This window comes from Macaca fascicularis, chromosome 20, assembly GCF_037993035.2.
Source record: "Macaca fascicularis isolate 582-1 chromosome 20, T2T-MFA8v1.1".
NCBI lineage: Eukaryota > Metazoa > Chordata > Mammalia > Primates > Cercopithecidae > Macaca > Macaca fascicularis.
Genome location: NC_088394.1, coordinates 952,649 through 967,374, shown reverse-complemented (window position 1 = coordinate 967,374; position 14,726 = coordinate 952,649). Strand labels below are relative to the sequence as shown.

General features: G+C 46.8%; 1 protein-coding gene across 11 annotated transcripts in view; it reads left to right on the top strand.

Moving 5' to 3' along the window:
• Nucleotides 1–14,726, top strand: part of LUC7L (LUC7 like) — a 45,019-nt gene that overhangs the window by 5,563 nt on the left and 24,730 nt on the right. For all 11 annotated transcript variants that reach the window (XM_065537126.1, XM_074028332.1, XM_005590733.4 and 8 more), the window contains one exon: nucleotides 5,015–5,113. In XM_065537126.1, coding sequence (XP_065393198.1) covers nucleotides 5,015–5,113 — 99 coding nt within the window. The remainder of the gene's footprint in view (nucleotides 1–5,014; nucleotides 5,114–14,726) is intronic.

Here is a 14,726-nt window from a genome sequence, read left to right as displayed (position 1 = left end):
GAGTGCAGTGGCCGGATCTCAGCTCACTGCAAGCTCCACCTGCTGGGTTTACGCCATTCTCCTGCCTCAGCCTCCTGAGCAGCTGGGACTACAGGCGCCTGCCACCTCGCCCGGCTAGTTTTTTGTATTTTTTAGTAGAGACGGGGTTTCACCGTGTTAGCCAGGATGGCCTCAAACTCCTGACCTCGTGATCCGCCAGTCTCGGCCTCCCAAAGTGCTGGGATTACAGGCTTGAGCCACCGCGCCCGGCCGAGGTTTTTGTTTTTGTTTTTGTTTGTTTGTTTGTTTGATAGAGTCTCACTCTGTTGCCTAGGCTGGAGTGCATGGTGCGATCTTGGCTCACTGCAACCTCTGCCTCCTGGTTTCAAGCAACTCTCCTGCCTCAGCCTCGTGAGTAGCTGGGATTACAGGTGCCCGCCACCGGGTCCAGCTAATTTTTTGTATTTTTAGTAGAGATGGGGTTTCACTGTGTTGGCCAGGCTGGTCTTAAATTCTTGACCTCAGGTGATCCGCCCGCCGTGGCCTCCTAGAGTGCTGGGATTACAGGCATGAGCCACCGTGCTCGGCCTCATGAGGATTTGTAATATCATATCTTTCTTGACAGTTGAGGTTTTTATAATGGAAATCAATTTGAACTTAATACTTTGTTGTACTTAAGGTTTTAGGGTCTACTTCCTTTGGTGGTAGTTTGTCTTTGAATAGAAAGCCTTGATTAGTTTAAAGCATTTTTTTCTGATAGCTAGCATTCATTTTTCAGCTACAATGCTTAGTTTGTGGAGACTATGTGTGTATATTTTTTTGTTTATTTGTTTTTTGAGATGGAGTCTCGCTCTTTCGCCCAGGCTGGAGTGCAGTGGTGTGATGTCGGCTCAGTGCAAGCTCCGCCTCCTGGGTTCACACCATTATCGTGCCTTAGCCTCCCGAGTAACTGGGACTACAGACGCCCGCCACTGCGCCCAGCTAATTTTTTTTTTTTTGTATTTTTAGTAGAGACGGGGTTTCACCTTGTTAGCCAGTATGGACTCGATCTCCTGACCTCGTAATCCACCAAAACTATATATATATTTATATATATATTTTTTGAGATGGAGTCTCGCTGTGTTGCCCAGTCTGTAGTGCAGTGGCGCAGTCTTGGCTCACTGCAAGCTCCGTCTCCCGGTTTCACGCCATTCTCCCACCTCAGCCTCCGTAGCTGGGACTACAGGCGCGCACTACCACGCCCAGCTAATTTTTTGTACTTTTAGTAGAGACGGGGTTTCACCGTGTTAGCCAGGATGGTCTGGATCTCCTGACCTCATGATCTGCCCATCTCGGCCTCCCAAAGTGCTGGGATTACAGGCATGAGCCACTGCGCCCGACCCGAAACTATATATTTTAAAGGAAAACACCAGAGCTTAGAAGAGTGAATGAGGCCAGGTGCGGTGGCTCATACCTGTAATCCCAGCACTTCAGGAGGACTAGGTGGGCAGATCACTTGAGGTCAGGAGTTTGAGACCAGCCTGGCCAACATGGTGAAAACCCATCTCTACTAAAAATACAAAAAAATCAGCTGGGCGTCGTGGCGTGCCCCTGTAGTCCCAGCTATTCGGGAGACTGAGGCGGGAAAATCACTTGAATCTGGGAGGTGGAGGTTGCATTGAGCTGAGATTGTGCCACTGCACTGCAGCCTGGGTGACAGAGTGAGACTCTGCTTAAAAAAAAAAAAGAAAAAACAGAGTGAATGAAGTAAGTTGTCAGATTTTCAGTGACAGTGATTTTAATTGCAAATCTGGTTTCCAGAACCACTGTTGTCCTATCTCTAGGTCTTCTGTGTAACCGACCATAACGTGAGTTCCATCTGACTTCAGAATAACGATAAAGGAGAAAAGTCAATCTTTTGTCAAAATAAAGATCTCCATACAAGGCAGACCCGTTGTCTGCCACCTCCATGTTGGCTTTGTTATTGGTGATACTGAAGGACGATTTGTTAACGAGCATGCCACATGGTTTCTTTTTAAATTTATTTATTTTATGTTATGTTATGTTATTTATTTTATTTTTTATATTTTATTTTGTTGAGACGGAGTCTCGCTCTGTTGCCCAGGCTGGAGTGCAGTGGCATGATCTTGACTCATTGCAAGCTCCGCCTCCCGGGTTCAAGCCATTCTCCTGCCTCAGCCTCCTGAGTAGCTGGGACTACAGGCACCTGGTTAATTTTTTTTTTGTATTTGTAGTAGAGACAGGGTTTCACTGTGTTAGCCAGGATAGTCTTGATCTACTGACCTCATGATCCGCCTGCCTCAGCCTCCCAAAGTGCTGGGATTACAGGTGTGAGCCACTGCGCCCGGTCTAGCATGCTACATGCTTTCTATGAGACTGTATCCCAAGAGTCAGACATGCAAGCCTCTCTATTTTTTTTTTCCTCAAGATGGATTAAAGGTTTAAAGCCTTCCTTTACCTGAGAAGAGCCAGACCCTGTCTCAAAAAAAAATAAAAATAAAAAGGCCGGGCGCGGTGGCTCAAGCCTGTAATCCCAGCACTTTGGGAGGCCAAGACGGGCGGATCACAAGGTCAGGAGATCGAGACCATCCTGGCTAACACGGTGAAACCCCGTCTCTACTAAAAACTACAAAAAACTAGCCGGGCGAGGTGGCGGGTGCCTGTAGTCCCAGCTACTCGGGAGGCTGAGGCAGGAGAATGGCGGGAACCCGGGAGGCGGAGCTTGCAGTGAGCTGAGATCCGGCCACCGCACTCCAGCCCGGGCGACAGAGCGAGACTCCGTCTCAAAAAAAAAGAAAAAAAAAAAAAAGCCTTCCTTTCTTTTTTTTTTTTTTTTAAAAAAAAGATGGGGTCTTGGCTGGGTGTGGTGGCTCACGCCTGTAATCCCAGTACTTTGGGAGGCTGAGATGGGTGGATCACCTGAGGTCAGGAGTTTGAGACCAGCCTGACCAACATGGAGAAACCCCGTCTCTACTAAAAATACAGAATTAGCCAGGCGTGGTGGCACATGTCTGTAATCCCAGCATTTGGGAGGCTGAGGCAGGAGAATCGCTTGAACCTGGGACGCAGAGGTTGCGGTAAGCCAAGATTGCACTCCAGTCTGGACAACAGGAGTGAAACTCCCGTCTCAAAAATAAAAACAATTTAAAAAGATAGGGGTCTCTGTTGCTCAGACTGGAGTGCAATGACTCAGTCACAGCTCACTGAAGCCTTGAACTCCCAGGCTCAAGCGATTCCCTCACCTCAGTCTCCCAAGTAGCTGGGACTATAGGCACATACCAGCACACCCAGCTGATTGTTAATTTTTTCATAGAGACAGGGTCTCGCTGTGTTGCCCAGGCTGGTCTTGAGCTCTTGGGCTCAAGTGATCCTCCCATCTTGCCCTCCCAAAGGTGCTGGGATTACAGACATGTGCCACTGCAACTGGTACTAACGTCCCTTTTTTTTTTTTCCTGATTATGTAGACATGTTCTTTTGTCCTACTGGGGGTGTCTCCTAGTTGGGATGTTGGGTTTTGTTAACATGCACTCTAACCTGACACCATGATCCTCAGCACACAAACCTCCCTGTTGCTGTGTAAATGGCCAGAGGCAGAAGGTGTCTGCATAAAGTCCTATACTTAGGATTTAGATTAAAATCATACACTGTTATCTAATCGTACTGCATATGGTACACATAATAGCATATCATGCTGTTCTTACTGACAACATAAATCATTTTGTTTTAGTAATCAAACGTTTTGTTTGTCAAATGGAGGAACTGAGTGGGACAATTATCTGTCCTTACTTAGATGTCCAGGGTCATTTCCCAGGTTGAGAAAATGTGTAAAACATTTATTTGGCTATTAACCAGCCTGTTCTCCTTGATTCCCTTTGATATATAATCAGCTACACAAAGTCAAGTGTTAGGTTGTGATGTAATTGCGAACACCTAACTTCTGTCCGCTCTTTCCTCTTCCTCTGTATCTGCATCTTAGGCAGCGAGCATCTCGAGTGGTCAAGATTGCAAGACAGGATGCCTAGAAACTTGTTGCAGTGAGACTGTTTTCTGGCCCTTTCCTTTTTTTTTTTTCCCCCTTTTTTGAGACAGTCTCACTTTATCATCTAGGCTGGAGTGCAGTGGCATGGTCTCAGCTCACTGCAAACTCCACCTCCTGGGTTTGAGCGATTTTTGTGTCTCAGCTCTCTGAGTAGCTGGGATTACAGGTGCCCCGCCACTACACCTAGCTAATTTTTGTAGTTTTAGTGGAAACTGGGTTTCATCATGTTCGGCAGGCTGACCTTGAACTCCTGACCTCAGGTGATCCGCCTGCCTCACCCTCCTAAAGTGCTGGGATTACAGGCATGAGCCACCACGCCCAGCCCTGGCCCTTTGCTATCCCTGCCACCCCATATGCTACCATTTACTGAATCCTTGGACTGATGCATAAATAAAACTGGGCCGGGCACAGTGGCTCACACCTGTAATGCCAGTGCTGTGGGAGGCCAAGGTGGGTGTATCACTTGAGGTCAAGAGTTCGAGACCAGCCTGGCCAACGTGGCAAAACCCTGTCTCTACAGAAAATACAAAAAAAAAAAAAAATTAGCTGGGTGTGTTATTGTGTGCTTGTAATCCCAGCTACTCGGGAGAATGAGGCAGGAGAATTGCTTGAACCCAGGAGGCGGAGGTTACAGTGAGCCGAGATTGTGCCACTGCACTCCACCCTGGGTGACAGAGTGAGACTCCTTCGGAAAACAAACAAACAAAAAAGACCGACAAAAGCCAATTAATTTAGTTGTCATGATTGCAGTCCAGTTGTCTCTGAGTCTAAAATAGAAACTTTATTAAATGCATCAGTTTCAAGTATCATGTAGTCACGATGGTAAAAGTGAAATGAGGCTTCTCAGCCATATCTCCTTTCTTAATTTTCTTATTACAGTTTCAGTGTTCCAAAAAATGATCATTTATTTTGGTGACAGTTGAAATACCAAGTCCTGTTACATGCTTTCTACAGTAGGTGGGCACTCAGGTCTACATTTTTTGTTTTTTCTCACAGCGCATGGATTTAGGAGAATGCACCAAAATCCACGACTTGGCCCTCCGAGCGGATTATGAGATTGCAAGTAAAGAGAGAGACCTGTTTTTTGAATTGGATGTAAGTTTTATTTGATGTTGATTTATTACTGCTGTGAAGAACCCAATATTGAACTAACAAGAAAAATGTAACATACGTAAGTTTATGAAGCAAAATAAAGTAGTTGCTTGTTATCCTGCCACTCAAGCTGAGAGCTGGAATACAGCCAGTAATGCTTAATCTTGTGTCCACCGTCCTATCACTATTCTAAATGATAATATGTGTTATCTCATTTTGTTGCTTTTAAAAAATATTTTAATTACATTTTTATGAGTCCTTGAACAGTTTTTTTTTTGCTTAGTTTTGAGCTTTATGAAAATGGTTTCATAGTGTAGAGTCTTTAAAATTAGATTTTTTTGGTTCAGTGTTATGTTTCTGTTTACCCAGGTTGTTGCATATTGTTTTCATTGCTGCTTGAATAATCCTCAAACGGTCCTTCCTTTATTCGTAGACATTTAGATTGATTCTAGTTTTGCTATTGCAGACTATGAATATTTTTGCATAACTCCGTTGTCACGCAGATAAGGATTTATCTTGGGTATATTCCTGGGAAGGGGATCGCTGTTTTGTAGGGGATACCCATATTTATCCTCGCAAGACAATTTTGTAATGTCTTCTTGTTTCTATTTGGTGAAGTCCCATAGCAGTGTCTACACGCTCACCAACACTTTGTATTATCAGACTATTTAATTTTTGCAGTTTAGTGGTTGTAAAATGGTATTTCTTTCTGTTCTTAATTTGCATTTTTTAGTATTCAGTAGTTGTGTTATTTTATCTGCGTTAGTAAATGCTTTTTTTTTCTTTTTTTTTTTTGAGATGGAGTTTTGCTCTTGTTGCCCAGGTTGGAGAGCAGTGGCGTGATATTAGCTCACTACAACCTCCTCCTCCCAGGTTTCCCAGGTTCAAGCAATTCTCCTGCCTCAGCCTCCCGAGTAGCTGGGAATACAGGCATGAGCCACCATGCCCGGCTGATTTTGTATTTTGTATTTTTTATTTTTTTTTTGTTTGAGACGGAGTCTTGCTCTGTCGCCCAGGCTGGAGTGCAGTGGCCGGATCTCAGCTCACTGCAAGCTCTGCCTCCCGGGTTCACGCCATTCTCCTGCCTCAGCCTCCTGAGTAGCTGGGACTACAGGCGCCCGCCACCTCGCCCGGCTAGTTTTTTGTATTTTTAGTAGAGACGTGGTTTTATCATGTTAGCCAGGATGGTCTCGATCTCCTGACCTCGTGATCCGCCCGTCTCGGCCTCCCAAAGTGCTGGGATTACAGGCTTGAGCCACCGCGCCCGGCCTGATTTTGTATTTTTTAGTAGAGTTGGAGTTTTTCCATGTTGGTCAGACTGGTATCGAACTCTCGACCTCAGGGCATCCGCCTGCCGCAGCCTACCAAAGTGCTGGGATTACAGGCATGAGCCACCACACCTGGCTTCCTTTTCTTTTTGATACAGAGTTTCACTTTGTTGCCCAGGCTGGAGTGCAGTAGTATGATTATAGCTGACAGTAAGTGAATTGCTAGGCTCAGGTGATCCTTCTTCCTCAGCCTCCTAAATAACTAGTAGTACAGATGCACATGACCATGTCTGGCTAATTATTTATTTAATTTATTTTAATTTTTATTTATTTATTTAGAGATGGAATTTCGCTCTGTCACTAGACTGGAGTGCAGTGGCACTGTCTCAGCTCATTGCAACCTCCGACTCCCTGGTTCAAGCAATTCTCTTGCCTCAGCCTCCCAAGTAGCTGGGATTACAGGCACGTGCCACCATGCCCAGCTGATTTTCTTTGTTTGTTTTTTTGAGACAGAGTCTCACTCTGTGCCCCAGGCTGAAGTGCAGTGGCGCCTTCATGGCTCACTGCAAGCCCCGCCTCCCGGGTTCATGCCGTTCTCCTGCCTCAGCCTCCTGAGTAGCTGGGATTACAGGCGCCCGCCACCACACCTGGCTAGTTTTTTGTATTTTTAGTTGAGACAGGGTTTCACTCTGTTAGCCAGGCTGGTCTCGATCTCCTGACCTTGTAATCCACCCACCTCAGCCTCCCAAGGTGCCGGGATTACAGTCGTGGGCCACCGTGCCCGGCCTGTTTATTTTTGAGACAGGGTCTTGTTCTGTCACCCAGGCTCGAGCGCAGTGGCGTGATCATGGCTTGCTGTAACCTTGGCCTCTTGGGCTCAGTGATTCCCCTGCCTCAGGCTCCTGAGTAGTTGGGGATACAGGTGTGTACCACCACACCCAGCTATTTTTCTTCTTTTTTTTTTTTTTTTTTGTAGAGACAGGATCTTACTATGTTGCCCAGGCTGGTCTGAAGCTTCTGCCCTCAAGCGATCCTGCCACCTCGGCCTCTCGCAGGTTTTGGGATTTCAGGTGCAAGCCACTGTGTCTGGCCAGTACATCCATTTAGAGCAGCATTTTTCAGCTTTTTTTCGTTGTTGCCCCCAGTGGAGCCTTTTTAGACATTTTTTTCTGTTGTTTTGAGACAGAGTCTCCCTTTGTTGCCCAAGCTGGAATACAATGGCCCAGTCTTGATTCTGCAACCTCCACCTCCTGGGTTTAAGCGATTCTCCTGCCTCAGCCTCCTGAGTAGCTGGGACTAAGGCATGCGCCACCATGCCCAGCTAGTTGTTTTGTATTTTTAGTAGAGACAGGGTTTCACCATATTGGCCGGTCTGGTCTCAAACTCCTGACCTCGTGATCCACCCGCCTCGGGCTCCCAAAGTGCTGGGATTACAGCCATGAGCCACCGTGCCTGCCCTAGACTTTTTATTCTAATTGTCCCATTTTACCCCTCACCTTGCCGTCACTATGAAATTTTGATGACACAGACAATCTGCATATCCGTTTATGTACTGTGATTTTTTTGCTGGGCCACAGACCATTGTAATACATGGTATTTTTTTACTCTTTAAAATCAGTGTTCTTTCCTGCTTCCATCAGTAATACATTAATTTTTTTTTTTTTTTTTTCGTTTTTTTTTGGCGGCCGAGTCTCACTCTGTCACCCAGGCTGGAGTGCAGTGGTGCAATCTCAACTCACTGCAGCATCTGCCTCCTAGGTTCAAGCAATTCTCCTGCCTCAGCCTCCCAAGTAGCTGGGATTACAAGTGCCCACCACCACACCCGGCTTATTTTTGTATTTTTAGTAGAGTTGTGGTTTCACCATGTTGGCCAGGCTCGTCTCGAACTCTTGACCTCAGGTGATCTACCCACCTCAGCCACCCAAAGTGCTGGGTTTACAGGCATGATTACACCATGGCTGGTAAGGATAAGAATACATGATTTAAAGTCACTCAATTTTAATTATTTTTTAATCACCTAATCATCCCTCACTAGTATGACCAGAGGTGAGTAGAGGGGTTTGATGCCTTTCTGGTTCTTGAAGGAACTGAGCGTGGGATGAGGGAGCCAGTGAAAAATATAAAACCCAAGGGAAAGGGTCCCTCCCCTTGCATTACCAGATGTCAATACAGTTTAGAGTAAATTCTTTTTTTTTTTTTTGAGACAGAGTGTCAGACTTTTGTTGCCTCGGCCCACTGTAAACTCCACCTCCTGGGTTCAAGTGATTCTCCTGCCTCAGCCTCCTGAGTACCTGGGATTACAGGCACTTGGCACCATGCCTGGCTAATTTTTTTTTTTTTTTTTTGAGATGTAGTTTTGCTCTTGTCGCCCAGGCTGGAGTGCAGTGGTATGATCTCGGCTCGCTGCAACCTCCACCTCTTATGCCTCAGCCTCCCAAGTAGCTGTGATTACAGGCACCTACCACCATGCCCAGCTAATTTTTGTATTTTTAGTAGAGATGGGGTTTCACCATGTTGGCCAGGCTGGTCTCAAACTCCTGACCTCAGGTGATCCCACCTGCCTTGGCCTACCAAAGTGTTGAGATTACAGGCCTGAGCCACTGCACCTGGCCTCGAGTAAGTTCTATTTATTTATTAACAAAAAATTATTTTTATCATTTTTTTTTTTTTTTTGAGACAGAGTCTTGCTCTTGTTGCCCAGGCTAGAGTGCAGTGGCGTGATCTCGGCCCTCTGCAACCTCTGCCTCCTGGTTTCAAGTGATTCTCCTGCCTCAGCCTCCTAAGTAGCTGGAACTACAGGTGCACATCGCTATGGCTGGCTAATTTTTGTATCTTTAGTAGAGATGGGGTTTGCCATGTTGGCCAGGCTGGTCTTGAACTCCTGACCACAGGTGATCCATCCGCCTCAGCCTCCCAAAGTGTTGAGATTACAGTTGTGAGCCACTGTGCCCAGGCTATTTTAAAAATTTGTTGTGGCTACATAATAGGTGTGTATATTTTGGGGGTACGTGAGATGTTTCATTTGATACAGGAATGCAGTTCCCAATAAAGAATAAATTCTTGGACTGTGTGCGGTGGCTCACAGCTGTAATTCCAGCAATTTAGGAGGCTGAGGTGGGTGGATCACCTGAGGCCGGGAGTTCAAGACCAACATGGCCAACATGGTGAAACCCCGCCTCTACTAAAAATGCAGAAATTAGTTGGGCGTGGTGGTGTGCTCCTGTAATCCCAACTACTCGGGAGGCTGAGGCAAGAGAATGACTTGAACCCGGGTGGTGGAGGTTGCAGTGAGCTGAGATCACACCATTGTACTTTATTCTGCTTGGGTGACAGAGTGAAAGTCCGTTTCAAAAAAAAAAAAAATTCTATTTAAAATAGTAGCCTTGCCGGGTGCGGTGGCTCACGCCTGTAATCCCAGCACTTTGGGAGGCCGAGGCGGGCGGATCACAAGGTCAGGAGATCGAGACCACGGTGAAACCCCGTCTCTACTAAAAATACAAAAAATTAGGCGGGCGCGGTTGTGGGCGCCTGTAGTCCCAGCTACTTGGGAGGCTGAGGCAGGAGAATGGCGTGAACCCGGGAGGCGGAGCTTGCAGTGAGCCGAGATCGCGCCACTGCACTCCAGCCTGGGCGACAGAGCGAGACTCCGTCTCAAAAAAAAAAAAAAAAAAATAGTAGCCTTGGCCAGGCGTGGTGGCTCACTCCTGTAATCCCAACACTTTGGGAGGCTGAGGCAAGCGGATTGTTTGAGCCCAGGAGTTCAAGACCAGCCTGGGCAACATGGGGAAATCCCGTCTCTACAAAAAAATGCCAGAGTTCGCTAGGCGTGGTGGCATGTGCCTGTAGTCCCAGCTATTTGGGAGGTTTAGGTAGGAGGATTGCTGGAGCCTGGGAAGTCGAGGCTGCATTGAGCTGTCATCACAGCACTACATTCCAGCCTGGGCGACGGAGTGAGATCCTGTCTCAATCAATCAGTCGATCAATCAATAAAAGCCCATCTCAGCATTGCCAATTCTGAGAGGGTATTTGGTACACTTGCATATGCACGAAGATAAATTTGCTGTCGAATATTCATGCACCATTATAACCTCAGAAGGCAGGAACTGAAACTTCTGTGAGGAGCTGGTCAAATCATAGCCTTTTCTTACAGTGGAAGGACACGTAGCTGAGAAAAGGGACTGAGGTAGGTTAGTGCTGATGGGAGCTTATCTCCGAGGTAGGTTAGTTAAGAGGAAAAGCAAAGCAAAGTGTGATGTGATGTTTTCTTGGGGGTGGTTTTGTTTTGTTTGTTTGTTTGTCTTGAGATGGAGTATTTTTTTGTCACCCAGACTGGAGTACAGTGGTGTGATCTCAGGTCACTGTAACCTCTGCCTCCCAGGTTCAAGTGATTCTCCTGCCTCAGGCATGAGCTACCACGCCCAGCTAATTTTTGTATTTTTAGAAGAAATGGAGTTTCACCATGTTAGCCGGGATGGTCTTGAACTCCTGACCTCAAGTGATCCACCCGCCTCTGCCTCCCAAAATGCTGGGATTACAGGAGTCAGCCACTGCACCAGCCATGGGGTGTTTTTTTTAAAAGGGAGGGTGCCGTATACTTGTTGACCTGTTTATGTGTGCAGAGAAGTTTTAGAGCAACCTAAGAGATTGTGAACATTCTCGCCTTGAGAGAGTAGGTTAGAGGGCTAGAACAGATCAGTGACCTTTTTGTACTACGTGAAAATGTACAATATACAAGAGTTACTCCCTGAAAACTGCCGCCATCTCCCACTCCCTAAAAGTGATTTTTGACCTTTCAGGGGGCTCATATTAAAATATTTAGGTCATTCACGGTGGCTCACGCCTGTAATCTCAGCACTTTGGGAAGTTGAGGCGGGCAGATCACAAGGTCAGGAGTTCAAGACCAGCCTGGCCAATATGATACAAAACCGTGTTTACTGAAAATACAAAAATCAGCCAGGCATGGTGGCGGGCACTTGTAGTCCCAGCTACTTGGGAGGCTGAGGCAGGAGAATCACTTGAACCCAAGAGGCAGAGGTTGTAGTGAGCTTAAATTGTGCAACTGCACTTCAGCCTAGACAACAGAGCGAGACTCTGTCTCAAAAAAATAAAATAAAATAAACAATTTGAGGCCGGGCGCGGTGGCTCAAGCCTGTAATCCCAGCACTTTGGGAGGCCGAGACGGGTGGATCACGAGGTCAGGAGATCGAGACCATCCTGGCTAACACGGTGAAACCCCATCTCTACTAAAAAATACAAAAAACTAGCTGGGCGAGGTGGCGGGCGCCTGTAGTTCCAGCTACTCAGGAGGCTGAGGCAGGAGAATGGCGTAAACCCGGGAGGTGGAGCTTGCAGTGAGCTGAGATCCGGCCACTGCACCCCAGCCTGGGCGACAGAGCAAGACTCCGTCTCAAAAAAAAAAAAAAAAAAAAAAACAATTTGATAGGGAGTGTTTATGAACATGTGGAAAAGGAAAAGGTCCTCTTCCCTCAAAGAATTAAGAGTAAACCTGTAATCCCAGCTACTCAGGAGGCTGAGGCAGGAGAATGGCGGGAACCCAGGAGGCGGAGCTTGCAGTGAGCCGAGATCCCGCCACTGCACTCTAGCCTGGGCGACAGAGCGAGACTCCGTCTCAAAAAAAAAAAAAAAAAAAAGAGTAAACCAGGGCTGGGCATGGTGGCTCACGCCTGTTACCCAAGCACTTTGGGTGGCTGAGGCAGGCAGATCACCTGAGGTTGGGAGAGAGTAAACCGGGCTGGGCAGTCAAGGTGGCTCCTGCTTGTAATCCCGTCACTTTTGAAGGCCGAAATTGAAGGATCACTTGAGTCCAGGAGTTTAGCCTGAAGAACATGTTTCTAGGAAAAAAAAATTAAAAATTAAGCTGGGTGTGGTGGAGCAGCAGTGTTGTGCGACAGTGATCTGTCAAGGCACTGCTGGTGTTTTTGTTTTGTTTTGTTTTGATTGTTTTTTTGAGACAGTGTCTCACTGTGTCGCCCAGACTGGAGTACAGTGGCATGATCTTGGCTCACTGCAACCTCTGCCTCCCCAGTTCAAGAGATTTTCCTGCCTCAGCCTCATGAGTAGCTGGGACTGCAGGTGCATGTCACCACACCCGGCCAATTTTTTGTATTTTCTTTTTTTTTTTTGAGATGGAGTTTCGCTTTTGTCGCCCAGGCTGGAGTGCAGTGGTGCAATGATCTCAGCTCACTGCAACCTCCGCCTGCCGGGTTCTAGTAACTGTCCTACCTCAGCCTCCCAAGTAGCTGGGATTACAGGTATGCGCCACCATGCCCGGCTGATTTTTTGTGTTTTCAGTAGAGACAGGGTTTTACCATGCTGGTCAGGCTGGTCTCAAACTCCTGACCTTGTGATCCATCCGCATTGGCCTCCCAAAGTGCTGGGATTACAGGCGTGAGCCACCGTGCCAGGCCCAGTTTTTTGTATTTTCAGTACACAGGGTTCCACCGTGTTAGCCAGGATGGTCTCTAGCTCCTGACCTCATGATTCGCCCGCCTCAGCTTCCCAAAGTGTTGGGATTATAGGAGTGATCCACTGCACCTGGCCTACTGTTGGTGTTTTAAACATTTTGTTCCAGAATTCCACTGTTGGAAATGTATCTTAAGGATATGTGAAAATGAATGCAGAGAAAAGATGTTTATTATAACTTATTTTATAAGGGGGAAAAAAGATGTAATACAACTATTGAGATAAGATCTTGTTCTGCCCAGGCTGGATTGCAATGGCATGATCATAGCTCATGGTAGCCTCCAACTCCTGGCCTCAAGCTATTCTCCTACTTCAGTCTTCTAAGTTCTGGGATTACAGTCACAAGCCACCAAGCCTGGCCTAAAAGTACCTCTGCCTTGTGACTTATTTCTACAAATCTCTATCCTAAGAAAGTAATTGAAAATACATACAAACACAGATATGGTAAAGATGTTTGTGGGCCAGGTACAGTGATCCATACCTGTAATCCCAGTGCTTTGGGAGACTGGGGCGGGTGGGTTGCATGAGCCCAGTTGGAGACTAACCTGGTCCACATGACAAACCCTGTCTCATACCAAAAAAATTAGCCAGACAAGGTGGCCTGCAGTTGTAGTCCCAGCTACTCGAGGGGCTGAGGTTGGAGGATCAGTTGAGTCCAGAAGATCAAGGCTGAAGTGAGCTGTGATTGCACCACTCACTGTGCCCCAGCCTGGACAACAGAGCAAGAGTCTGTCTCAGATAAATAAATCAATGAATAAATGATATTTATGACAAAATTGTTTATGAGATTGAAATTTGGATCCAAGATAAATGCCCAAGAAGAGAAATGAAAGAGTAAATTATAATGAACCTATATGATAGACTCTGCTCTTCATACTAATGTTTGTGAAACTTATCTAATGACTTCAATTGCTTATGATAGGCAGGGCGCAATGGCTCACACCTGTAATCCTAGCACTTTGGGAGGCTGAGGCAGGTGGATCATGAGGTCAGGATACCAGCCTGACCAACGTGGTGAAACAGTGTCTCTACTAAAAATACAAAAATAAGCTAGGTGTGGTGGCGCGTGCCTGTAATCCCAGCTTCTCAGGAAGCTGAGGCAGGAGAATAGCTTGAACCCAGGAGGCGGAGGTTGCAGTGAGCTGAGATCATGCCATTGCGCTCTAGCCTGGGCAACAGAGCGAGACTCCGATTCAAAATAAAAAAATTGCTTATGAGAACACAAAACACAGACACAAAATACAAAGCTATAAATATTTCAACTCAGCTGGGCGCGGTGGCACACGCCTGTAATCCCAGCACTTTGGGAGGCTGAGGCGGGCGGATCATGAGATCAGGAGATCAAGACCATCCTGGCAAACACGGTGAAACCCCGTCTCTACTAAAAATACAAAAAATTAGCCAGGCGTGGTAGCGGGTGCCTGTAGTCCCAGCTACTCGGGAGGCTGAAGCAGGAGAATGGCATGAACCAGGGAGGCAGAGCTTGCAGTAAGCCAAGATTGCACCACTGCACTCCAGCCTGGGTGACAGAGAGAGACTCCATCTCAAAAAAAAAAAAAAAAAAAAAATTTCAACTCAAGGCAGGTGCAGTGGCTCACGCCTGTAATCCCAGCACTTTGGGAGGCTGAGGTGGGCGGATCACAAGGTCAGGAGATGGAGACCTTCCTGGCCAAGATAGTGAAACCCCATCTCTACTAAAAATAGAAAACATTAGCCAGGCATGATGGTGTCATCTGTAGTCCCAGCTGCTTTGGAGGGTGAGGCAGGAAAATCGCTTGAACTCGGGAGGCAGAGGTTGCAGTGAGCCAAGATGATTGCGCCACTGCACTCCAGTCCAGGAAACAGTGCGAGACTCGGTCTCAAAA